The sequence below is a fragment of the Zingiber officinale genome, chromosome 11B (genome assembly GCF_018446385.1).
Source record: "Zingiber officinale cultivar Zhangliang chromosome 11B, Zo_v1.1, whole genome shotgun sequence".
NCBI lineage: Eukaryota > Viridiplantae > Streptophyta > Magnoliopsida > Zingiberales > Zingiberaceae > Zingiber > Zingiber officinale.
In genome coordinates this window covers 84,265,387-84,290,599 of record NC_056007.1, presented here as the reverse complement: position 1 = coordinate 84,290,599, position 25,213 = coordinate 84,265,387, and the positions used below count along the sequence as shown (strand labels likewise).

Sequence of the window (25,213 nt, the reverse complement as noted above, 5' to 3'; positions counted from 1 at the left end):
AAAATGAAAAGCTAAAAACAGAAATAGAAAATTTGAAAAATTTTGCATACTCACATGTTCAACCATCTCGAAATTATTCAGAACTTAATTGGTATTATAGATATCATAAGAACCAAATCAAAAAACTATCACTAAAACATATTTCGAAAAAAATTCTTATTAATTTGGTAGAAAGGAATCTATTTTGAATTTCAAAATTATGCTTGAATTGAATTTTTATGCATATCTTACATTTGAATTGATTTAATATTTTTATTGCTTAGAATTGACTAAATAATTTTTCTGTATAATTTCTCTTTGAAATAAATTTGATCCTAATTTTTTCGAGAAAGAGGAATTCAATACTCATCTATAGAAAAAGATTTTAAAATTTTAACCATTGTATTATTTTTCTATGAATTTTTTTTAACAAAATTTAAAATTTTTAATTTAAAATTATTTCACAAGGTTATCCTTGCTAAGTTTATTTTCTTGACACACTATACCATTTTCCCTATCTAAGAAAAGTTTTCTGAAATTTTTTGACCGTTGATAAATTTTTTATGAATTATTTATCTAAATATAAATTTTTAATATTAATTTTTTTCAAAATTACAATTCTTGAAAATTTATTTTTTTTTTGTAAAAATACATACTCTATTATATTTTCAGAAAATTTATCATGATATTTTAAACATGGAAAGTATTTTTAAACAATTTTTTTTTCAAAATTTATTTTTTTAGAAAATAATTTTTTTTAATGCTTATATGAAATCCATAACTTAGTGAAAAAAATTTCACAGCTCTGGATATTTTTGCTTCCCTGTTGTCAAAATTTTCAAAAAAAAAATTAATTCTAAAATTATTTCTTCCAAAAATTGTTACAAAAATCTAGATTTTCAGAATTAAAACTTAGTGATTATTTTTTTTTGTCACTATATTTTTATCGCTTAGACTTTGTTTTCAAATCTATTTTCAAGTCATTTTATATTTGCCCCTATTTTTAATGTGATCCAAGGGGGAGAACGAGAGATTAAGTTTAGAGGGAAGGTACATTTTTTAATATTTTTTTTCAAATTACAAAAGATGTACTTGCCATTATTATTACTATTTGTGTTTGATTTATACTAACTTAACTTGAGGTTGCTCACATTAAAAAAAATGAGAGATTGTAAGTACTCCGTGATAGTTTTGATGTGATCAACCAAGTCAAGTTAGATACTGTTATGTTTTGATGCTCTGTGTCTAAGTGTGCAGGAACTTAGGAGCATAGGAAGTTGAGCGAAAGACGCAGCTAGCGAGAAGGACGGCATGAGAGAGAGTCAATGGGCTTGGTGCGTCCGAGGGATGAGGTGTTGCGTAAGAGTATGCGGATTGACGAGAAGGAGACGCGCGGCGTTTCCGAGGGACGAGAACCCAAAGAGGAAGGCTACTCGAGAAGGTCAGAAAATAAGTTCGAGTGAGCCCTATTCTGGATGACCGAATCACCCAAGTGATTGGAGCCAAAGTGAGAGCCCGAACCTAAAAGTCAATAGAAAGGTTGACTTTAGTCTGAGCGCCTAGATCAAGACCAGGCGCTCGGACAGTCTGAGCGCCCATATCACTTGGGCACCTCTAGGACGCCTCACCGTTAGGGCGCTTAGAACCCTTCCAGGAGCTTGGACGAGAAAAAATATCGAAACACATGCTTTCACGATTCGTTGCGCCGTGGATAAAATTTTATCCACCCTCGGGCGCTTAGAACCCTTCCAGGCACCCCGATCAATGCTATAAATACAGCCTTGATCTCAAAAGCTAGAAACAACACTTGTAATCAATTCTATTTGAGTTTAACTTTATAATTGTGTGCTTTGACTGCTGTAAGAGGCTTCTCCGCCTGAAAGAGATTTTAATGGGCTTTCAACGTCTTGGATTAGAAATCTTCTGATTGCAAATCAAATAAAACCTCTGTGCCTCTTTCTCTTTTTAATTAATTGTTTAAATTCTGTTTATACAAATGTTAATTTTACTTAAGCTGTAAAGTTCGAGAAGGGTGTTCATTTTTTGTACATGGCAAATCACCCCCTCTTGTCAGCCTCCAAGGGACCAACAATTATTAGTGATGTGCCTTATTTTCGAGGTAAAAGTATAGTTGTGAGAGAATGACATCAGCTCAAGCCGAGTGATTGATATGGGACCGAGCGTACGATTAGGAAGCGAGAAACACAAAATGACACAAATGTCTAGTCAGTCTAGCTTGCAACCTCCTTTGACTAGACTTGAAGGAAAGATTTGTGATATAGTGAATAAGGTAGAGTCCCCAAAGTTGAGGTTAAAATTAAGAAAGTTGGCTGATGTGGCGGTCAATGTCAATGAGGGGTCAACACTCGGGGCTAGCACGGTCACAAGGCTTGATCGAATATATAGTTCAGTTGATCAGACCCTTTGTCCGTTCAGATCCTGAGTCCTCCTGGTAGATTGAATCCTGAGCTGTCCTAGTTCAATTTAGAACCAAATCCTCTCGGTCTAATTGAATATACTAGACGAACGGCTCGGGCGGACTTCTTGTCCGAGCGGATGCCGAGTCCTCAAAGAGGACAAGTCCTCAAGATGGTCATCATTCCTTAACTGATCCGACCCCGTCCGAGAATGAGGTCCAACCAAAACGTTAGAGGGGACTCGACCGACCTACCATCGATCAGCTCATCAGCTCAACGACTTAATATTCTTTTTTGGTATTTTGTGTAATCATTGTCATAGAATCAAGGGAATATGCCCCGGGCAATCTGTACGACGGAACCTTCTACCCTACAAAACACAGAAATAGTGGGTTTATTTTTGAAAAGATTGTGGTGTGTCAGATTGGTTAGTCCCATTTTTGAAAATGCATTGATATTTGTGCAAGAGAGAAAATAGCTGTATATAAGGGGTCTCCATCTACAAGCGTAGATAAGCTCCGCTATCAGAATTCACTCTTCATCATCTCCGTTCTTCATTTTTTCTTCATCATCTCTGTTCTTCATTTTTTCTTTCGTCCTTTGTATGATTTGAGCGCCGAAATGTTTGCGCCAGGGATTAGTACTCTCTAGTCCGGTTAATGACATTTTCTTCTTTTAACTCTTCTATTTGACACATAGGCTCGATTACGATACCAGATCCCTCCTACTTGGAGACTTCTCATGGTCAATCTCAACGCCACCTAACCCGTGCATTATCTTTCCCACTTTCAGACATAATCAACCTTGATCATCACTACAAGTTTCTAATTAATTGTTGTTTAGGAATTCAGTGTCATCATTGATAATAGGAATTATTGGAGAAGGTAACCTACTTCTATTCTAACTGCTACATTGTACTTATGTGGTCAGCTCTTATTGCCTCCATTTATTTGTATTATCTCTCGCTCGTAGTACTTTTTGAATTATAGATCCGCTTTTCATCTCCCCTGAGAAAAGTATTTATCTAGCGATGTAGTATGAGAGAGGGTTGGTTAATTATTGATCTTTAGAAACGAGAAAAACATTGTCATGAAGAGAAAGAATCCAAATATTCACTTGCAATTTTATCTCCTCTACTTTGGAATATAATATTTCTTTTGCTATGATGTTCATATAATACAATATAAATGATAGTAGAGGGAAAATGATTTCATAGAGAGGAATTATGATGCCTCTTTTTTTAATATTTTTTTTTATCAAAATATATATATATATATATATATATATATATATATATATATATATATATATATATATATATATATATATATATATATATATATAAGTGAGATGGAGTTTGTAAATAATTTCATTAAAATAATAAAAAAAATAAATATTATAGGGAACTGAGATGGGACATGGTGGAGTGTGTCCGCCACAATCTTAGTTTAAAATAAGTATGTCCACCAAATAATAAAACAGCATCTTACCTAATGAATGGATAAGAGGAACAAACCATGAGAGAAAAACCAAAGAAATGATGCAAGAGATCGCATAAGCTTGGAATGATTGAGAAGAAAAGGTGGATGTAACTTGCTAGGCTACTCAAGTTAGGGTAAGCACGTTGAATTTGTCATTTCCCATATGTACGAGGCTTTTCTTCACTAGACAAGGTGCGAAGGCTGGTAGAGACGTGTCGCATTGATCTAGCATGCAGTTCAAAAGAGAATCGAATGTGCACGAATTGAACTATGAAATTGTAGACAAGATACGCAACAATTAACAAAAGTACAACAGTAATGGCAGCATTGAATTATTGAGGACAACTTACATGTTCATTTCTAACTATTTAATATCCTTTCACCTTGGTACGATCCAAAATCAGGCATAAAGATTAATATTTTGAAAATTATAATAAGGAAACATTAATATAATTGTTTCTAGATTACTTAGCGCAGCATGGCATCGGGAGTAACGGGGGGTAAATAAACTGCCGCAGCGGTTGCTCGCCTTTCCATGTTTGCATGCCACCCTGTAAAATTAAATTTATCCACAAATAATACAAATATGTTAGTAAATAAAATATTTTTTTATGAGTAAATTTTGTTGGTCAGAATTTGACCAGTTAGAATTCTTTATCTTCCAATTACAATGTATGCATGGACATACATGTAATTAATATATACATATGATATTACTAAAATATCTTTGTACATGCATGCACTAGTTGACCAGATTCTGCCATTTAACATTATCTTTTTTTTATATACTAACTTTTCTATCTAGAATGTATAATTTAAAATAAAAAAATTATTTTATTAAATTTGAATATCTACTTTTAAATATATCATATATAACTTTTCTATTTCTTCTCTCTTCTCTCTCCTCTCTCCTCTCTCCTCTCTCCTCTATAATATTTAAAAAAATGAAATTCATTCTCTAAATTTAGAGAAGTCCTAACTTAAAGGAATAGATAAGATAATCGATGTAAAGATTTTTTAGATATTCTATTCAAAATTTAAGATAAAATTTTTGAATAGGATATCTGATATGAATACTCTAATATTTTACAATATATATTATTAACTTGTAGAGTGGTAAAGGTCTTATTAAACTTCTAAAATTATTGAATTAATATCCCTTTGAATGTCTTTTGTAGATTATGCTGTCTCTAAATCTATCCCTAAATTATATGAAAAAATAAATCAATGAAGTTAATTTATAGCTCGTTCTTTTCGTCTCTTAAAGAATATGGACATTGGCAAGGCTTTTGAAATTAAAAGTTTAAAGTTGTCAAAATGTCATTGAGTCCAGCCCAAGTTAGACCGGCCCAGTTGGAATAGGTGTATTTGGCTATTTTTCTTTAAAGAGTTTTGGCTTTCTGCAGTGCGACGTCGAATTCCAGTTTTTGGGAAGAACAAATCCAAGTCAAGAGAAAAGACAAAGAGAAAACAAAAAAAAAAACACAGAGAGAGAGTGAGAGAGAGAAAACTGGGAAGAAAGAGGAATGCAGCGCAATGTAACAATAGAATCAATTATACCTATGAACATGTCGAAGTCACGGTTGTTGAGCTCGCGGTACTCCTGGCACAGCGCGCATTGCTCGCAGCAGCAGTGGACGAGGCAGTCGCTGCAGGGGGCGTCCGCGAGCGAGTACTGCGCCCTCATCTTGGTGCGGTAGGTGCAGGAGTACACCCAGTGGAACCACGTCAAGTACTGCAGCAGCGCATACAACGCCCCGCTCAGCCCGCACGGCGCCGATCCGCGGTCCAGGATCTCGGCGATGCGGCCGAAGGTGATGCAGGGGCAGAACAAGGTCACGACGCCTTCGCTCAGTCATTTCGTCGAGCACTTATTAGACCAGACCCTAGCTAATTAACCGATCAAGCTAGCAATCGAAGGAATAGAACTCACAATTGGTGCAGTCGCTTGTGCAGTCGAAGAGGCCGGTGGACCACGACTGAGGGCTCTGAAACGGAGGCGGGTAAACGGAGGTAACCGGCGGAGTCGAGTAAACGCCGGGGGCCGATGGTGGCGGGTAGGGGTAGCCGGCGTCGGGTGGATGCATGGCTCTCGAGCTTAATTGGTGGCAGAATGTCTGCAGCAGAGGGAGACACGCGGGGGTGGCTGGGAGAAGAGCGCGAGGGTAGTTTCTGGTTTAGTTTATAAGCCACGTAAAGGGTTGACCGAGGATGTTCTAAAGAAAGGCGTCAAAAAATAGACAGCAATAAAGAGGCATCAAAATTTAGTAAGTGCCGATGAAGAAAAACTTTAGCTATGGGAAAATACTGATGTTCGATGAAGAAATTAAATCATCCGTGAGTTACTTTTTTTAGCTTGATGGAGTCACCGATCCTAAATAAATAAATAAATAAATAAATAAAAAGAATGGGTCACCCATGGCGCTCGTCGGTCCTGAAAAGGAGAGACAGAAATAGAATTAAAGAGAGGTAGAATGAAAGTTAAGGATAGATGAATGTATGCATATTTGTGTACATGTAAGATCATCTACATCAGTATTTTCATTCAAAATCTAAAATTTAGGATAAAAGAACTACTTTATTAAATTTAGATATCTATTTTTCACTGCATGATACATCAACTTCCCTATAATTTGCCATATGTTTATTTTTTTATTATTTTTTCTCTTTCCTTCATATTTTTTATTATTAGATGGAGGAAAGAGATAGAGGTGAGAGAAATTTTTTATTAATAGAGGAAGGAGAGAGAAATTTTTTATTATTAAAGGGAGGAGAGAGAAGTAGTATTTTAATGTTTAGGGAATGAAATCCATTCCCTAAATTTAAAGAACTACTATTCATAAAATGTATATTTAGGGAATGAGTAGGGTACCTGATGCGAATGTTTTTTTAATGTAAAATGTAAAATTTAAGATAAAAATTTAATTTAAGATAATTGATATGTATGCTTAACATTCACTCATGGATGAAGACTCAGTTTATAATACCGCTTTGTGTTATAGTAAGGGAGACATTACATCGTCATATCTTCGCTATATCATATGATATAGTGACTCTGCTCATACTTCGTATTTCTACGTACTCTGGCATTTCAAACGTTATCCCATGTACTGTATCAATCTAAAAGCTAGCTCAAGTTCATGAGATATAAAATTGAAATTAGTTAAGCCAGAAGGCTTGAACTGCTAAGTAAAGAGAGAATCAAATTGAAGAGTCCGAAAGGAATGAAATTTATTCCCCGTGAAGTGACATTTCAGATTTGAAATCATGCGACAACGTGGACATAGAGTCCATATCAAATCGGGCCGAGCTGTTTTTCCGGACCGTTCGTTTGGAGCTGTGCCGGACCGAGGACGGCACTGAAGTCAAAAAACAGGGCTGAACCGGAACGGCCGTGTCACCCGATCTTTCTCTTTCCGACCGACTTCCTTTTTACGGTTCACCATCAACATTGACCGTTGACGACGGCAAGAAGAAAGAAGAGGTGGGAGAGAAACGAAGAAAAATTGAGACGGAGGGGGAGAGCTGCTGCCGACATGTCTTCTGCTGCTGCATCTCCACCAAATCCAACCGCCGTCGCCAGCGCCGCACCTCTCTGCTCCTCCGCCTTCACTGACGCTACTCTCCCGTCCATCATTTACTGGTGCCACCAGTGCGACATGAGCGTCACCCTCCTCCCTTCCCACTCTCCTCTGATCTGCCCCGATTGCTTCTGTTCTGATTCCCTTGAGGAAATGGAAATCGGCCCCGCCCACCTCCTCTCCTCCTCTTCCCCTTCTTCCTCCTCCTCACCTGCTCCCCCTCCCCAATCCCTCCCCTTGGTCCTCCTCACCGATTCCGACGACGAAGAAACCGGATCCGCCTCGGACTCTGATGACCACCACCGTCCTCTCCGTTCCCGTGCTGCGCGCTTCCGCCGCCTCATCGCCCAACTGGCCGATGGAGGCGGCGATGACCCCCTCCCGCCCTCCGACCCCACCCGCTGCTCTCCTGCCTCCGTTGCATCCATCGATGCCCTCCCCACCGTCTGTATCTCCGAGGTTGATGCCGCTTCCTTCCCCTCTTGCGCCGTTTGCAAGGATGAGTTTGCCCTTCTATCTGCCGCCCGTCGCCTCCCCTGCTCCCACATCTACCACTCCGATTGCATCGTCCCTTGGCTAACCCTCCACAACTCTTGCCCCGTCTGCCGCTCACCGATCCCTGCCCCTGATGAATATTCAGTCGCCGCCAGTGGACCGGTACTCCCCTCAAGTGTCTCGGCGGTGGGTGAGGGAGTTGATGACTCGTTGCCACTAGCGCTCAGCACGGTCGATGAGGAGGCCATGGTGCTGACGGCTGCGCTATGGCAAGTGAGGAGTCAGCATCGTCTATCGTTCCCAGTTCGGTCCCTTACATCAGAGGCCAGGGACGCGTCGCTCTTTCAGATGGAGCATTTGGATGAAACTCTAGCGGACAGCAGGGAGACGCTCGCACCGGAGCGCCCAGTGGAACGGCAGGGATCAACCATGGGAAGTAGCGCGGATGGCGGTGACAATACCACGACCCCAGAGATTAGTGATAATTTTTAGTACGAAATCCTCATGGTTCTTGTTGTGCAAAGACTCGAGGTATGTTGATTCTCAACATACTAATTACCACGATTATAGTTCACTTAATAAACGAATTGCAATTGCAGTGTTAACGAAAGTAACCTGGTTACTACAAGTTACAATTTTTTTCATCAATGCTGTTATCTTTGTTCAAGATGATCATCAACGTTGTTTTTTCCCCCCTTGGGAGGACTAAATAAATGCTTTGATAATTATGCTGCTACGAGTTACGACTTTCTTGATCAAATATGTAATACTGATCATTATTTTTTCTTACTCTTTTATAAGCCAGCTATCAGAGAGGGGCATATTGTGTGCAAGAAAATAGTTTGCGATGCTGATATGTACTCTCAACATAATAAAATCAACAAATTGGAAATATCCTTTCTTCAATGCTAATATCTAGATTTTAAAGTTGGAAGGAAAATGCTGGTGTTTCAGGATTCATTAACTACATTCAATGCTATTGTTTTACATAACTTACATCTTCTAGGATTCTTTAGATGCCAGCTGTTGTACTTTTCACTTCCTTGGAGAACATTAATGTCATGTTTTTTGCTAACAAGTAATGAATCCATGCGTTAATTTGAAAATTTTGCTAACAGTGAAGGTCGTACATATGGAAATCTAAATACTAGAATGCTAGCGAGTGATTCAGTTTCAAGGCTCTAATTATTGAACAACTGTCAAATGTTGGGTAGTTGCCTGATCAACTCTTTATGTGATTTTGTACTGATGACAATATCTGGTACCTGCAACCCATGTGTATTGATTTTTTTTACTGTTTCTTAACAAATAAACAATTAAAAATTGACTTTCACTCTCTCTTTCTTACCCTCCAAGGAAAAAAAAAACTTGAATGAACAACTCTACTTTTTTCCTTCCCTCAAACTCAAAGAAAACCAACACTAGGGATTTCCCGATCCTTTTCCTAACTCTCTGTTTTTCCTCCTCCTCTTTCTTTCCTTAGATATTTCCTTTCCTCATAGTAACTAGGTCCTTAGTGTTAAGCTATGATGTTTTTGATGGTGGTATAGAGTTGAATTGCCAGCTTAGAAAAGGTACTCTGATTGCCATTGTTGATCTTTGGAGATTGTTTTAATTGCTTTATGATCTGATCGTAGAATTTGAGTTGAATTTTAACAAGGTTGCACCATCTGCAGAATAAAATTTTCTGCATAAGTTCATATGTTATTTATGCATCTGCCTTCTCATTAAGTCTTTCCAACAATTACCTTTACCCAAATGGCCGGTCAAGCTCGATAAGCAGTGGTGTAGCCAGGATTTTAAACTAGGAGGGGTGATTTTAAAAAATTTTAAATATTAGTGTGAATCAATTTTCACAATCTAAAATCCAAAAGCATAAATTTCGAATTCAAGGAGTTAAAAACAAACTTAAATTTGAAAAATTCGACTTTAGTCCTTTGTTCTAGTTGAAATTGATCCATCAATCCCAGATCTTATCTATGACTCAAAATCGAAGAGTCATATGTGATCTCGCTTTCTCGTAATATTTGACATTCCTACATATGACACTTTCATTCTTATCTAAATAACTATCCTAACTAGCAACCTAATAAAATAAAGTTTATAATAGTGTCCCCTTTGTTCGAGTCAGTACAAGAAGTGGCGAAGGAGGAGGTGGTTCTAGTTTCTTCTAATTATATTTATGTATATGACATATACCACACAAAGACACAAATATAATACTAAAAATCATCTTTCAGCAAGTAAACCAATCTGAAAAAAACTGTACATTATTGAAGTTCTAATACTGTAACAATGTCCACAAAATACCATATAATATCAGCTCCAGAAGTACGAGTAGCATCTAATGAAATTCTACACCATCAGAAATCTAAGTCATGTAAAATATTTAAATACCTTCATAATGCCAACTTGAGAATCCTCAGGTATTTTTGGTCTTCAATTTCCCCTTTCTCTTGCAGTGGATCATGGAGAAAACTCCATGTGCCTAGGGTCTTTTTAGTTCATTGGGCTTGCTTTTTCTGCACCAGATTTTTAGGAAGGTGTATGTCTTAGCACCTTCTTGTCCCCAGGCATAGTCACTCACGTTTAACTATTAGAGGCTCTTCAGATGTGGTGCCTAGTGCTACAATGCCTAGCTGTACCTCTTAATAACAATCGTTCTAACTGGAAATTTGATTTGAAAATAGCTTTGGCAGTGCTTGAGGGTTAGATCTTTTGGTTGTTATTGGTCTATATAATTGTATTGGTGGTGGATTCTTGTTAGCTTGTTGTGGCTTAAGGATTACTTTGATGTAAGAATTGATCGGCAAATACTATGCTAATTGACTGTCTCCATCCTTGTGAATCCTCACTGAGTCAAAACTATGGTCTCTGTTGGACAGGTGGTTTTTGAGGTGACATCAAATTGATGCTTACTTTTGTGCTCTCTGTTGGGCTCTAATCTTGGTTGTCCTCACCCTGAATTTGGGTCAATGTCTGTGGACTGTGCACACAATTTTCTATCTCAATAGGAGTGGATCGTGATATCTTTCTCTTCTGTCAAGTAAAGCCATTGGAGATATTGTTGTGTCATTGGAAGAATTGTTTGAATAACACACAAGCCTTAAATCGATGTATATGTTCAGAGTAAGCTCAACTGTTCATAATTTTGTCCAATCAAATCAGGTTTCATGCGTATAGATCATTTGCCATCAGTCTGAAATTCATTCTGCATTCTTCTATTCAAGTCCTGTTGATGGCAGCTGGAAATGTGGTGCCAAGATCATAACTGAATCCGTTAATTTGAGCTCTTCTTAATTTGAATTTTTAAACTTTAGAAACAAAGAAAAAGAAAGCATCTGTTTCAGGGGAAAGCATCTTTTTAGAATTTTCTCATTACAATTGCAACATTGGAAATTTTGTTCATGCATTCTCCTCTCCACATGGCGCACCTGGGTGTTAGGTACCCTTTGAGTTTCTGTGGGGAAAGATGATTCTGGAGCAAGAAATGAACTTAAATGAGTGCTGTTCTTAATCAGGTCTTTCGCTTCTTCATTTCTAGTTGACTCTTCTTCATTTCTACTAGATTCTGGATTCTGAATCTCAAACTTTTTGATGTCTGCCATAGATCCTTAATTGTTATCCCTCTCCTAGTTATTCTGGTTGTCTTTGGTCGATCTTTTCATTTTTTTTTTGTCTTCTTTTGCCAAACTATCTAAACCTTTTCAAATACTCCAACAAACTAGAGTCGCAGTGATGACTGCCATTTCTGGTCTCACTATTTCAAGAGAATTCTAAAATTACTACAGTAGTTGACGATGCAAAAGATGACTTCATTTCCTTTTATCAAGTTTTGTTTTTCTCATTTGCTACTAGCCAAAAACACTTGCTGGAATTAGGATTGCAAATTATTATTTTTCTGAAAATCTGTTTGACGCCTTATATTATTGTGGTCGTCTTATTCATTCTTTCATTAAAAACCTTATTTTATATGGACATTCACATTGTAATATCTTGTGTAATCTCTTCCAGACGTGCCTAATATTATTGATAGTCAAAATTGATGAAAAGGAGCTCTAGTAAATTCTAGGTATCTACCATAGTTTTAATGGGCAAATTTAGATTTGATGAATATTCTCTAAATTTAGGGCATCTCTAATGGTTAGAACTCTAAATGAATTTTTTTCAAGATCCCAATATGCCACATCAACAATATGAAAATTCATTGAAATATCTTCAATGGTTAAAGCTCTAAATGAGCTTTCTTATGATCCATGTCATAGCATGAGTTGCATGGCTTCATGCATATTGCATCAAATTTGACACAAAAGAGCATGTTTGTGTTTTCACTACTGCTCTTAAACTACAAACCTCAAACTTCATCTCTATAATGATTCAAGACTTTTTATTCAGTTTTTTTTTTATTTTACAAACCTCTCATAAACCTTACATTGGAGATGCCCTTAGGGAATGAAATCACTACCATAAAAATAAAATAATATTTCTTTTTAATCTTTCTCCTTCCACTCCATCTCTCTCCTTCCACTCATTTCATATATATATAATAAAAAAATAGAAGAAAGAGAAGAAAATAATAAAAAAATAAGGATGATAGAAATTTTAGGATAGCTCATGTAATGTGTAGTGAAAAAAAATTATCTAAATTTAATAAAATAAATTATTTATCTTAAATTTTAGATATAGTAATAAGAAAATTGATATAGATGTTCTTATTCTTCATTTCCAAGTAAATTAGTTTTCTTTTTATATTGGTTTATGTGTGCTTTAAATTTTGTATAAGTAGATTTTTAGGTAAAATTTTTATATTTAATGAAAGTGATTTATTAACCTAGGCCTGTTTGACCAATTGACTTATACGAGTTGATGTCCCAGATCACTCTTCACTCAGTCAAATTGAAGTTTCGGTTCTACCCATCAGTGAACTGGAGCAGGAGCTTGTCAGATTCGATTTTTTTTTTTTTTATAAATTAACGATGCCTTATCAAGTGTCTAGGGAGGATAAACAACCAAAGCAAAGAAATGACTACAACTTCAAGCTCACCACTTTTGAGAACCGTGAATAACCATCTTGAATTCATATCATAACTGTAAACTGTCTGTGTTATTTCTTTGAACCAACTGTAAACTGTCTGTGTTATTTCTTTGAACCAACCTCCTCTCTCTCTCTCTCTCTCTCTCTTTATAAATTCTACCACTATCGATTATCAATTTTCTGACCTGACCTGAATTATATGATAATATGTATAATTTTAAGGTTGAGTTGATTAATACATGACAGAATTACTATCATAGGGAATCTCAATAAAATTGAAGAAAAAAAAACTCTTCTTTATACTGATTAATTATAATTTTCTAATTTATTTTCTTACAAATAGTCATGAGATGACAGATTTATCATGTACCATTTTTATGAATTTAGCATTGAACTTGTATATATTATTAGTGATCTTGTGTTTGTGTAGCAATCACATGGATATTAAAAATCTAAACGTTTCACTGATTAAGTTTACTTGTTAATGTCATTTTTTTTTTCTTTTCACAAAATAAATTTAAGATTTATTATTATTTATTCAAGCTATTTTTTATATGAAAAACAGAGTAAAGTAGAGAAAAATCCTCAATCAGAACTTGAATTTTATATGCAATCCTCATTTATAAAAAAACTTTATTTTCACTTCCTGCATATAAAATTTTATTTACTTCAACTCCCTCATGCAAATATTGTGACCTAATTGCCCCTCAGATTTTTTTGGTACAAAATATCCAAAAATGAGTATAATTTAAAGAAAATCTAGTATATTTTCTATCCAATTGAGTAACATTTAAAAAAAATCTAGTATATTTTTAATTATAATTATCCTTCATATATTTTAGGTATAAATAATCTAAAAATGAGTATAATTCCTATTAAATTCAGCATTTTAAACTAGAATCGAATATATTTTCTATTAAATTGATTACGACTTTTTTCCTATTTAATATAATTCTTCTTAAATTCAGTACCATTTGAAAAAAAAAATCTAGTATATTTTTCATCCAATTGAGTATCATTTAAAGAAAATTTAATATATTTTACATCTAATTGAGTACCATTTAAAAAAAAAGCTAGTATATTTTCCATCCAATTGAGATGGAAAAAGAATATTACTCAATTTGATAAAAAATATACTAGATTCTAGTTTAATTATACTGAATTTAAGAAGATTTATACTCATTTTTAGACTTTTTATACTTAAAATATCAGGGGTAATTAGGTAAGTATATTAGACTAGGGAGTGAAAAGAAAAAAAATTTTCAATAGGGAGTGCATGCAAACTTTTGTTGGTTAATGGGGATTGCATGCAAATTTTCCCTAATTTTATATGTATTTATATATTATATTATATATGTAATGCGTGTTTATTGGTTAACAATATATAAATATTCTGTATACAGCCAATATAGCAATGTGCCTAATAAATCTTTTTTTGGTACTGCATTGTGATTGTTTGTCATCCTCTTATTGTCGTCTTCAAGTAAAAACGACCATCGTTGTATTAAGGATAATCAATTTTTATCATCAACAAACATGTTCTGGTAAATAGTTTTCATATTCACTGAAAAGAAAAATAAAACACGAAGGGGTGAAATAAAAATATTTGTAACACAAAATATAACATGGTCAACGGCAGAAATGCATTAGAAAGTCAACTTTCTTCGTTTTTTTTTTCTTAAAAAAAAATATTTTTCCGATTCTAAATGTGGAATATTGTTGTATAGTTGAGGATCAAGTTGGCTCCGGCTCCCTCTGATATTTTTAATTTGCCTCTTGTTCTGTTCAAGTGAAATCTCTGCTTTCTTCTGGCGACAGCGCGAGAGCGCGCGAGAGCGTGAGATGGAAGGGGAGGTTGGGGAAGCGAGGGAGCCGCTGGCGGCGGCGCAGCCCCTGCTGAGGAGATACTCGGTGAATTCGCTGCGTACAGAGTTTGTGGCTCGGCTACCGGCGAAGCTCCGCGACCAGATCGATCCCGAGAGTATCGCCGATGTCGATCTTTCCCGCGTCAAAGGCCTTCGCCGAGGTTCGTCGAACGTCCGCCCTAGCTCGTATCCCCAACTCTGATTGCTATTATTTTCGTCGTTTGCATGTCTGTTCGATGCCAAATTAATCCGATGCATTGACCTGCCCTGTTCCTTTTGAAGTTCATCGTCCATCTTAGCGATTTCTAGTTTTCTTCTTATTTCTTTTGTGTATAATCTATTTCTTCTCAAATGTCTTGATGATCCGTCAGTTGCTGTCATGGATGATTTATAATGGTTGTAATTTGTATGCCTCAGCATGATTTGCTGTTGTTCCCTTTGAATTTAAGATCTGCTTCCTACTAATAAAGCTTAGAGTATCTGCTGAACATGTTCAAGGAGCATCTACTGAACTTATTTTTAGGAATTGTATAATCGTTCTTTCTCTTTGTCAGCATTAGGAATTTCAGGAAGGCGATCGGCTTCTTCCTTATACTAATTAAAGCATTTTCTTTATCCTCTTTTGTTTAGGGGAGAGAGAGTACTACGAAAGGCAATTCGCCACTTTGAGATCTTTTGAAGAAGTTGACTCTTTGGGTTCTGCGTTTGGTACTGTTGACTTTCAAGATGACTTGGATGCGAAGAATGAGTTTGCGATGAAGATATCCAATTTTGCAAATATTGTTCTCTTGGTGTTCAAGGTAGTCTAGTTGCTGAGGCATCTCCCAATCACCAGAACTTCAATAAATTCTGTGGACCTGTAAAAAAACTCTTGTGCTGATTCCCTAAATTCATGACAGATATATGCTACAGTGAGAACTGGGTCCATGGCAATTGCAGCATCTACACTTGACTCGTTGCTGGATTTCATGGCAGGTGGCATTCTTTGGTTCGCCCATTTGTCTATGAAGAATGTTAACATCTATAAGTATCCCATTGGCAAGTTGAGAGTGCAGCCTGTGGGTATCATTGTATTTGCTGCTATCATGGCTACTTTAGGTATGCCTCATCTCTGTCTTGTGTATCTTTGATTATAAATTATGAACTTTAAACTGCTTTATATTAGTGCCACTTTGCTATTCTTTTCCATGCATAGTTTTGTTCCTGAGTTCACTTCATACTGTCAATTCTATCGTTTGTTCCTTTTGAATATCAAGTCTTGGAGTAAACCTAAATTCTTACAGATCAAAATTAGACAATTATCTGGAGTTTGATAACTGTTGTGCATACTGTATGCAAATTAGTTTTCTTGTAGATACACTTACAGCTGTGTGCACAATAGAGAGGAGACTATAAGGAAGCAGTGTGGTGTTAGCCTTTGCTTGTCTGTGGATCGCCATTGCTATGGTTTGTTCTTCATTGCCGTTCATGTTTGCCTCTTTCGCCAATATTTTCTTTTCCACATTCTAGCTATCATCATGTTGCAAACTAGTACCAACTTCCAATTTTGGGGGTAAGATAGCAAAAATGTCAATCAAATAGTTTTAGCCTTGTTTCACCTATATAGGTTCTTTGGCTGAAATAGTTAGAAGACAATTCTTCTGTCCAGTCCTTAGTCCATACTCTGAATACTTGAGAGATGAATTCAAACAGAAACCATCTGTATTTTTGTGGACTTGTCACTTCAACGAGTTATAAATAATTGAAGATCTTCTTATGATTATGCAATAATCCATTCATGATAAAAACAAATTGTGTTCTTTTTCTTTCAGGCTTTCAAGTATTAATTCAGGCACTTGAACAGCTGGTAGCTGATCAGCCTCCAGAGAAAATGTCCTCAGCGCAACTCATCTGGTTGTATTCGATCATGTTAAGTGCCACTGCAGTTAAACTTGTCCTTTGGTTTTACTGCAGAAGCTCTGGCAATGAGATTGTCAGGGCCTATGCTAAGGTGAGTTCTCACACTACCTATCGATTAATTGCCAATTATTAACTTCTTCTACGCCCATGATGTCCAGGACCATTACTTTGATGTTGTGACCAATGTCGTGGGTCTTGTTGCTGCCGTTCTCGGTGATAAATTGTACTGGTGGATCGATCCCGTTGGTGCCATTATGCTGGCTGTTTATACAGTGATTAACTGGTCAGCCACTGTGTGGGAGAACGCAGGTTCTATCACTAACCCTTATTTTCATTAGTACAATGACAATGTGTGATTTTCACAGACCTTTTCTATGTACCGAGAAACATATAATTAGCCTGACACTTGTATTTGCATATTTTTGCAAATGCTGATTTGAGTTCAACCATCATTACAGCTTCCTTAGTTGGTCAGTCGGCTTCACCTGAAATGTTACAGAAATTGACATATCTCGTGTCGAGGCATGATCGTCGTATTAAGCATGTCGATACAGTTCGTGCGTATACCTTTGGTTCTCTGTACTTCGTCGAGGTTGGTATCTCTATTTTTTTTTGTAGCTCTATATGAGGAGCTGTAGCATCCAGTTAAAGTATTTACTGATTTCTTCTGGGTGGCATTGATGAAGGTTGACATTGAGCTACCTGGAGAACTGCCACTAAGCGAGGTGCACTCTATAGGAGAATCATTGCAGGAGAAAATTGAGAAAGTCCCAGAGGTTGAGCGAGCCTTCGTGCATGCTGATTTCGAAAGCACCCATAAGCCTGAACACAGTGTTCGCACAAGTCTTCCGGAAGGCGAGCATTAGACGTCCTCATGCTTCCTCTTCCTTCCCCCTACCAATCACTGATGGTGATTACTTATTGTACCTGTTACTCTCGATAAAGAAGCATGCGAATCGATGGACATGAGTGTGATTTCTGTTATTATCAGTTTTGTTTTCCCCCTCTGAATAACTTGTGAAATTTTCATTGATTTAGGTTGTTGATAGCAGGTGAGAGCATTAATTTTAAAAGAATAAAAAACAAAGGACAGCCCAATGCACGAAAAAACTCCCATCATGAGGGATCCTGGGGAAAGATCCAATGTACGCAATTTTAACCTATTTTTTGAGAGATAATTGAAATTAAAATGACAAAGCATTAATCTGACAGCCGAAGGAAATCAAACTCTTAAATATCCTCGCCAGTATAAGAAAAGTTTCTTCCAACAAGTATGCCAATTCACCTACTTGAAGTTGGCTAACAAGAAATGCCTCTCACAAACTATTTTATTATCGAAGCATTGTATATACAATTAATGGAAAATTTTCTAAATTAACATAAGTGCCATAACAGATAGAAGCAACAATCCTATGTGTTCTTTTACTCTCGTTACCATGATGGTTGAAGTAGGAAACATTCATCACTTATACTCATAAGCTCCATCAAAGCTCGACAAATTACTGCTCTGAGTGCACTTGATATAGACCATAGCGAGCATCAAGTTATCAGCATTTTGTCTGACTGCAGAAGGTGAGTACCTGCAAATTTAAACATAATTGCGAGACTACTTAGGAGGTCGGCAACAGCCTGCCATTGTACATCTTTTCCAACAATTTTCGCGCTTCAGGTCTTCGAAGAAGCCCCTTGTTGTTGGGTAAACCCGTGCCAAGACAAATAGGGCACACCAGTTTTCCACGACCTGCACCATCATACAACAACAATAACAACAAACAAACATTTGTCCAAAAGGTCATGCCAATGTCCATTTACAAACTAAATGAAGCTTCAAGAAAATGGGAAACAACATTTGTATATATAAAATTTTAAACCTAAATTACAATATGGAATTAGACCTGTACCTAAAATTGTGCAGTGAGACTATAAATTGTGTAGTGCTTTCTGAAAGCACAAAATTATCTGTAGCTGGAATACTAATCTGGCAACATAAAATTGTAATGATTACAGGTTAATTTGAAGTTCCAACTGAATATAGTAGCAGCACATGCAAATGATGTTTCTGGATTGTGTTGGATGGGTTACGGTTCAGCTTATCTTGTTTCCTTGGAAAGGCCAAGCAATTTAGCAAGCAATAAATATTAGACTAGCATGGATTAATTATGTTAAACTAACATGGAAAAGACTATACTTTCCCAAAATCTAGAATGGTAAAGATTTCTATCATATACAAAGAATAATCATGGGAACAAAAATACCAGTTTTAGAAATACAAGCAGATTCTAATCAAATTGTTGTGATCAGCGTTTTTCATTTGTGAAACAACTTTTTTTATGATTCTTCGTCGGTGAGAAGAGACAGATTACTGACTTTTATAATGAACTTGGCAGGCAATGTATAGGCGCACTCTGTAAGAACTAAATCACACTTAATGTCAATATATGATCATGCACACCTAAATGCCATTATGTGATCCTGTACACTTAAATATCATCATGCCACTGTTCATGCATAGGGAAATGTGCTCACAACTCTGTACCAAGCCTCTTTGACAAAATAGCAAAATCCCTACCATAACAATTAGGGCATTCTGTAAACTCGTACACATCTTTTGCTCGCTTTCTGTTGAGTGCTTTCCATTTTCCCGTGCCACCACACATGTCACCTAAGTTTAAGTAAAAAAGATAACATCAGAATGATCTAGAACAGTAATCTCAAAATATTCCACCTATAAAATGGCCATTGGTATCAATTACCATATGATTTTGAATTTGATAATGCCAACTGTGATTAATTCATATTTATCATGTCAGTTTCTCTTTATGAATAACCTAAAAATTAGTATACAACTTTCAGTACCACATTCTGTCAGATATAATCCATGGAAGATTTTTCTTATATATATATACATATTTCTTTTCCAATTTTTATATAGGAAAAATATACAGTTTTGCATGACTTATGATTCACTATAACTTTCATGGTAAATCAGAAGACATCTGTAGTTCATAGTATAACTCTAGCTGCACAATCTTCTGCCAGGTAGCTCTGATCTAAAATCTAACTTAGTTTCATGGGAGTAATGATGGAAGAAATAAACCATTTATTTCATAGGACTAGATGAAAATTTGCATGCTGGTGTTTCTAATTTGACAGGGTAAGAATACCTAATTGCTGAGTTTCTTTGATCTTTTGCAATAATTTGATTATTAGAACATCATCAAATACAGAGAATTCTATATTTAGTATCTCTTGTAACTTGTTTGCAAGACTTTAAAATAATTCATAAAGCTACTAAATGAGTTGATCTAGCTCAACACCATTTGAACCACTTAATATAAACAAAAGAAGAAGTGCACATAAGAAGGAAGACATCTTACATAATACAACACCACTTCCGCTACAATTTCGACACACAGATTTTAATTTACTATCCGTTGATTCTAATGCAAATCCATCAGGTGGATGCAATGGTCCAGCAATATGTACTGCTGCTAGAGTTGCATATAAACATGTAACACATTTTCGTCTTGAATGAAGTGAACCAGTCTCCTGCATGAGAAAGTAGAACTTTAACAAGGATATTGCAACGTAAACAAACTAAGACCTTAAATTATAAGATCTTTCAGAGAAATCAACTAAATCACAAGGCATAATGCGACCTACCATTTATGCATACTTTTCACATCTAATCATATATGTTGTGTTTACTTGGATGGAAATGAGAAGGAAATGAATTTGAGAAGGGAATTGAGATCCAATGTTTACATCGTTCCCTTTGATTCCATCCAAGTAAATAAGAAAGATCGAAATAATGAGTGGAGACTAACTAGCGTAGTTTTTCTTTTCTTTTCTCTACTCACACAAACTTTCTCTAAGACTCCCCTCCCCTCAAGTAAACAAAACATAATAATTTGTGTATGGCTGGAACAATGATTATCAATCAAATGATAAAAGATCAATCCTTCCATGGCATGATATTCAAATATGAAGACCAACTGTGATGTTTGTTTGATTAGACTATAACTTTGTCATGGTATCTGAGATGTGCTACACCATGTCTGCTTCCTTCTTAACCATTGTAGCCTAGATTGACACAATAGACAATCAATCATCCATATGTTGCCTGACCAAGTGCAGATATTAGGTAGAAGGAGTGACAATCAGCAGGGAAAAGACTGCCTGTGCAACAAGCAGATACCATCTATTGACTTGTGACCTTCTGGAAGATAGCAAGTTCTGCTTCTGGTTAATGAGGTGCTTCCAATGGGAAGAGAATTAGCTGAGATCTAAACCTGCACTGTATCTACATTGACTGAGAGCCATTTCCTGTTTAGCATTGCCAGAGATCCTTTCTGAGATGCACAGATCTCAACTTACGCGGCAAACCATTCGCCTTCTTATGAAAGTTGACAAAATTTAGTTCAACAACGAATCTAATGTTTCTTTTCTTTCTTCCAAACTTACACAAGCCAAGAAAACAGCAATGTATATTAGAATCAAGGGTCTATTGTTGGTACAGAAATAGAAAATGTGTGGGCTGTCAGTGCCATTGTGTAAGTAAACCAACAAAAAGCACAATGTTTGTAACCTTCAAGCTAAAAAAAGACATTCAAAGATCTACAAGATGATGTAACCTTTAGGTTAATAGGGCTTGATGAAGGTTCACTGTCATGACGCTGTGGTTCTTCCTGCTCCTCCAAATTGGAGCTGACATAAATTTTAGCTGTCACTGAATTAGTTAGCATGGGAACCCAAATGCACAAGGCGAATAAGATATATCTACTAAGAATTATAAAGCAATAAATAAAGCAGTCTCATTTCATAACCCAATTCGTTTATTACATTAAACAATCACAGTTTCAACTATTCAGGAACAGCCGAAGCTTTACTAAGAGATGAAGCCACCAAACACTCCTTGACAACAGATTTAAAAGTTCATAATCATTTCATACTTCTGAATAAGAAAAAAAAACAACAAAAAACAATAATAGAAGAGCACAGAAATCTTCCTAATAGGAAACAAAATGTGTGAGAGCGACGCATTAGGTCTCGCGACTCAATATCAGTCAAGAAATCCTTTCTAGCGAAGACACAATTTTACTGCGTCAAACAAAAATCGATTCACAGAGAATACGCGATATAGGAACCGTCTCCGCTGTCAGTCCAGTAAGAACTCACCGCCAAAACTAGCCGAGTCTCTGCTTGCGCTTCCGCCTCTTCTTCTGCTTCGGTTCCTAGTCGTCATTAAAGAGGGGGAGATAGTGGAGAAGAGGAATACGCTACGACCAGTCATCATCTCCGTTCTCCTCCTTCCTCTCCCCTTCCCTTCGCCTTCTCGACAGTTTAGCGCGGAGCAGCAAACGCCACTCGCCGAAACGCGACCGGGTTATCCTCGAGGAATGGCGCACAGCAGAGTCTATGCGAATCTCCGCAGGAATTTTGCCCATTTGAGCTTGTCGGACCAAATTTCCTTATTGGTAGTCGGATGTGATTCTTCAATTTACTCAAATAAAGTGTTAAATTTGGATTAAATAAATAAATAATTACTAATTAGGCCAGTTTTTCAGCTTAAGAGGAAATTAATACCAAAGGATTATATACGCCAACCGAAGTCTGAAGATTACAAATCTTACAACACAGTACAGTAAGTTCCTTGTAGTTAAAGAAACGCCTTCGAAACTATAAATCAATCAACAACGAAAATAAAAAAGGATCTTACCCATAAAGTCGAAACATAGAAGGGGAAATAAGAATAACTGCAGCCTTTCTCGTACGAAACGTCTAAACCCCCCTGCTTTCTGAATCTGACTTGGTCAAGCTCCTCAGCCGCCTCAAAAACCTCACCTTTTTCTCCCAACCGGCCCTCCTCCTCTTTCCCCCCGCCTTCTCCGGCGACTCCTCCCAACTCCACGCCCTCCCGGACTCCTCCTCTTCCTCTTCTCTGCCTGCTCCACCCACGACTCTCGCCCTCAGCTCAGCTACCAAGCTCCTCACCGCCTCCTCTGGTTCTTCCCTGTCCCTCAACAGCACCTCCGCCACCTCCGCAGGCGTCATCTCCGCTCCCGCCCGAATGAAACCCTCCGCCACGGCTACCATCTCGTGGTCCCTCAACCCCACGTATCTCTCCACCAGTTCCCGCATTGCGTGCGCCCCGCAGGCGCCCAGCCTCACGTGCACGTCCATCCGGCCCGGCCGCAGCAGCGCCGGGTCGAACGCCTCCACGTAGTTCGTCGTGAACACTATCACCCTCTCCTCGCCGCAGCACGACCACAGCCCGTCGATAAAGTTCAGCAGCCCCGACAGCGTCACGCGCCCGTCGTTGCCTCTGCCTCCGACGTCGTCGTCCTCGGAGTCGGTTCCCTCGTTGTCGAGCGATGGCTGCCGTCGACGCCTCATCGTTCTCATCCTCGCTTCTGTGGACTTCCCCGTACCACGCCGATCGCCGGTGAGATCCAGCGAGCAGTCTATGTCCTCGATTACAATCACGGAGCGGTTGTTCGTCTGGATGAGCAACGAACGTAGGTCCGAGTTGTTGGCAACTCGGGTCAACTCCAGATCGTAGACGTCGTAGTGCAGGTGGTTGGCCATTGCAGCAATGAGCGAGGACTTTCCGGAACCCGGCGGGCCGTGGAGCAGGTACCCGCGCTTCCACGCGCGGCCCGTACGGCAGTAGAACTCTCGGCCATCCGCAAAGGCTTCCAGGTCCGCGAGGATGCTCACCTTCATCGCGGGCTCGAGCGCCAGCGTGGCGAATGTGGCCGGGTGGCGGAACGGCACGGAGAACCAGGAGGGTGTCACTCCGCGAGGCGAGTTGGTGAAGAGGCGACGGGGGCGTGAGGAGCGCTCGAGGTGGTCGGCCGCGCCGGAGAGGTGGGCGAGGTAAGGGCCGAGGAGGGAAGCGGAAGCGCGCTTGGGGAGGCGGAGAGAGTAGGTCCGACGCTCCTCGAGCGAGTCCTGGAGCGTGTCGGCGTGGTGGGTCCAGAGGAGGCGTTGGCCGGCGAAGGAATCTTCGAGGGAATGGTTGGGGGATATCGACAGCGAAGGGGCGGCGAGAGAGCCGCAGGGGAGCGAGAGGGTGAGGCGGGGCGGGGCGGAAGAGGCGGCTGCAGAGCAAATAAGCGACTGATGGAGGTAGAGGTGGACGTGGCGGTAGAGGTCGTTCGGTTCGACGGCGGAGGAGCCGAGGAACTCAGGCACGTCGAAGTAGGAGTAAGGGGTGAGGGAGTCTTGAAGTGACTGCCACGTCGAGTGGAGAAGAGCCAGAAGCTGAGAAGGAAGGATGTTTTGGAGGATGGTGAGCAGCCCTAAGAGCGACCACATCTGCGATAGAAGTTCCATGATCTTTCACTACGTGCCACTGCTTCTGCTATTCTGCTTCTTCCTGCTACAGGTCAAGAACAAGAGCAAAGCACTGAGAGAGAGCACTATGACCTATATAAACCATGAAGGGCAAGGAAAGAGGAATGTGGAGAAGTCGATGTGTGTAGTCACTGGGAAAAAGAAGACGAAACGAAGGGGAAAAGAAAAAGAAGACTTAAAGCGAAAGATGCATTGGCAGGGGACAGAGCAGGCAAGAGCTCTGCTTTGTGCTTCCCTTTTTTTGCTTTACTTGGAACCTCGAGGAAGGAGATGGTGGCTGTAAACTATGAACTACTAAAGAAATTGTTCAGGGAGGTCAGCTCATGGGAATAGGAATCCAAGAAAGTGATAAGCTCCTTAGAGAAAAGAAATACAGGAATGTCAATATTCCATTGTTGAGAATCCAGATTTCTCGTGTGACCTGCGAAGTTGCCGATAAAGATGTTAAAAGAAGATTTTGCCTAGTTCGTTCTGCTTTAGAAAGCTATTCATTCATATAAAGAGTAGGACTTGAATTTTGAATTCGTACAAAGGATCTCTTAAATTTATTTAACTAATATCCACCAAAAGGAACGAACATCCAAGCGACTTGCAAACATAAACTGCATCGAGCTCATCTGTTTTACCTTGGAGATGGCATCTAACTCACATGATTAGGAATCTGATTAAAGTTTCAGCGCTTCTTTCATTGTGATACTGTACCTTTAGTCTCCTGCTAAAGGTTTTTTGTGGCACTGAGTAGATGCTAAAGCTTAAGAAAAATATAATAAATGATGTAGTGGCTCAAGAATCAACCATAACCTACTAAAAGATGAGACGTTCATGATGATATTAATTGTTGATTGGTATCAGATTGTCCACATGAAGTTAAAGTTGGAAAACTTATCAGCTCAGATTATTATAGTTAGGAAATCTCGTAAAAGTTGACTTTTAGACGGCTTAGAGACTTAACTTATAGCCATGTTGTCTTAAACCCCACGTCCAAATGCATGCACAAAGTGAGAGAGAAAGCTGAGTATTTTAACAATCTGTGCAAGCCACGTCGAGTTGTCTATATCTTTACCAAAACCACACTTAAAAGAACACTTTTCATAGCTAGATG

The 25,213-nt window shown here is 38.1% G+C and overlaps 3 protein-coding genes across 4 annotated transcripts; 2 read left to right on the top strand and 1 right to left on the bottom strand.

The window, feature by feature from the left end:
- The first annotated feature begins 7,324 nt into the window (after window positions 1-7,324).
- On the top strand, window positions 7,325-13,103 carry LOC122034997 (E3 ubiquitin-protein ligase RING1-like). Of its 2 annotated transcripts, none has more exons than XM_042594358.1 (2): window positions 7,325-8,484; window positions 12,829-13,103. In XM_042594358.1, exon 1 carries the CDS (start codon window positions 7,414-7,416, stop codon window positions 8,443-8,445), a length of 1,032 nt encoding a protein of 343 aa, XP_042450292.1. In that variant the 5' UTR covers window positions 7,325-7,413; the 3' UTR covers window positions 8,446-8,484; window positions 12,829-13,103. The 2 variants fall into 2 exon arrangements, with proteins under 2 accessions (XP_042450292.1, XP_042450291.1); XM_042594357.1 differs by lacking the exon at window positions 12,829-13,103 and adding an exon at window positions 10,839-11,079.
- A 1,623-nt stretch (window positions 13,104-14,726) lies between these two features.
- On the top strand, window positions 14,727-17,763 carry LOC122033610 (metal tolerance protein 4-like). Its single transcript, XM_042592669.1, has 7 exons — window positions 14,727-15,014; window positions 15,484-15,653; window positions 15,753-15,951; window positions 16,665-16,843; window positions 16,911-17,061; window positions 17,211-17,344; window positions 17,439-17,763. Exons 1-7 carry the CDS (start codon window positions 14,831-14,833, stop codon window positions 17,616-17,618), a joined length of 1,197 nt encoding a protein of 398 aa, XP_042448603.1. The 5' UTR covers window positions 14,727-14,830; the 3' UTR covers window positions 17,619-17,763.
- Window positions 17,764-18,052: 289 nt separating this feature from the next.
- On the bottom strand, window positions 18,053-24,475 carry LOC122033609 (AAA-ATPase At5g57480-like). The gene is made up of 4 exons (XM_042592668.1): window positions 21,931-24,475; window positions 20,130-21,475; window positions 19,322-19,414; window positions 18,053-18,493 (listed from the first exon to the last, which is right to left on the bottom strand). The coding sequence occupies exon 1, from the start codon at window positions 24,088-24,090 to the stop codon at window positions 22,534-22,536; it is 1,557 nt and encodes a 518-aa protein (XP_042448602.1). The 5' UTR covers window positions 24,091-24,475; the 3' UTR covers window positions 18,053-18,493; window positions 19,322-19,414; window positions 20,130-21,475; window positions 21,931-22,533.
- Window positions 24,476-25,213: the final 738 nt, after the last annotated feature.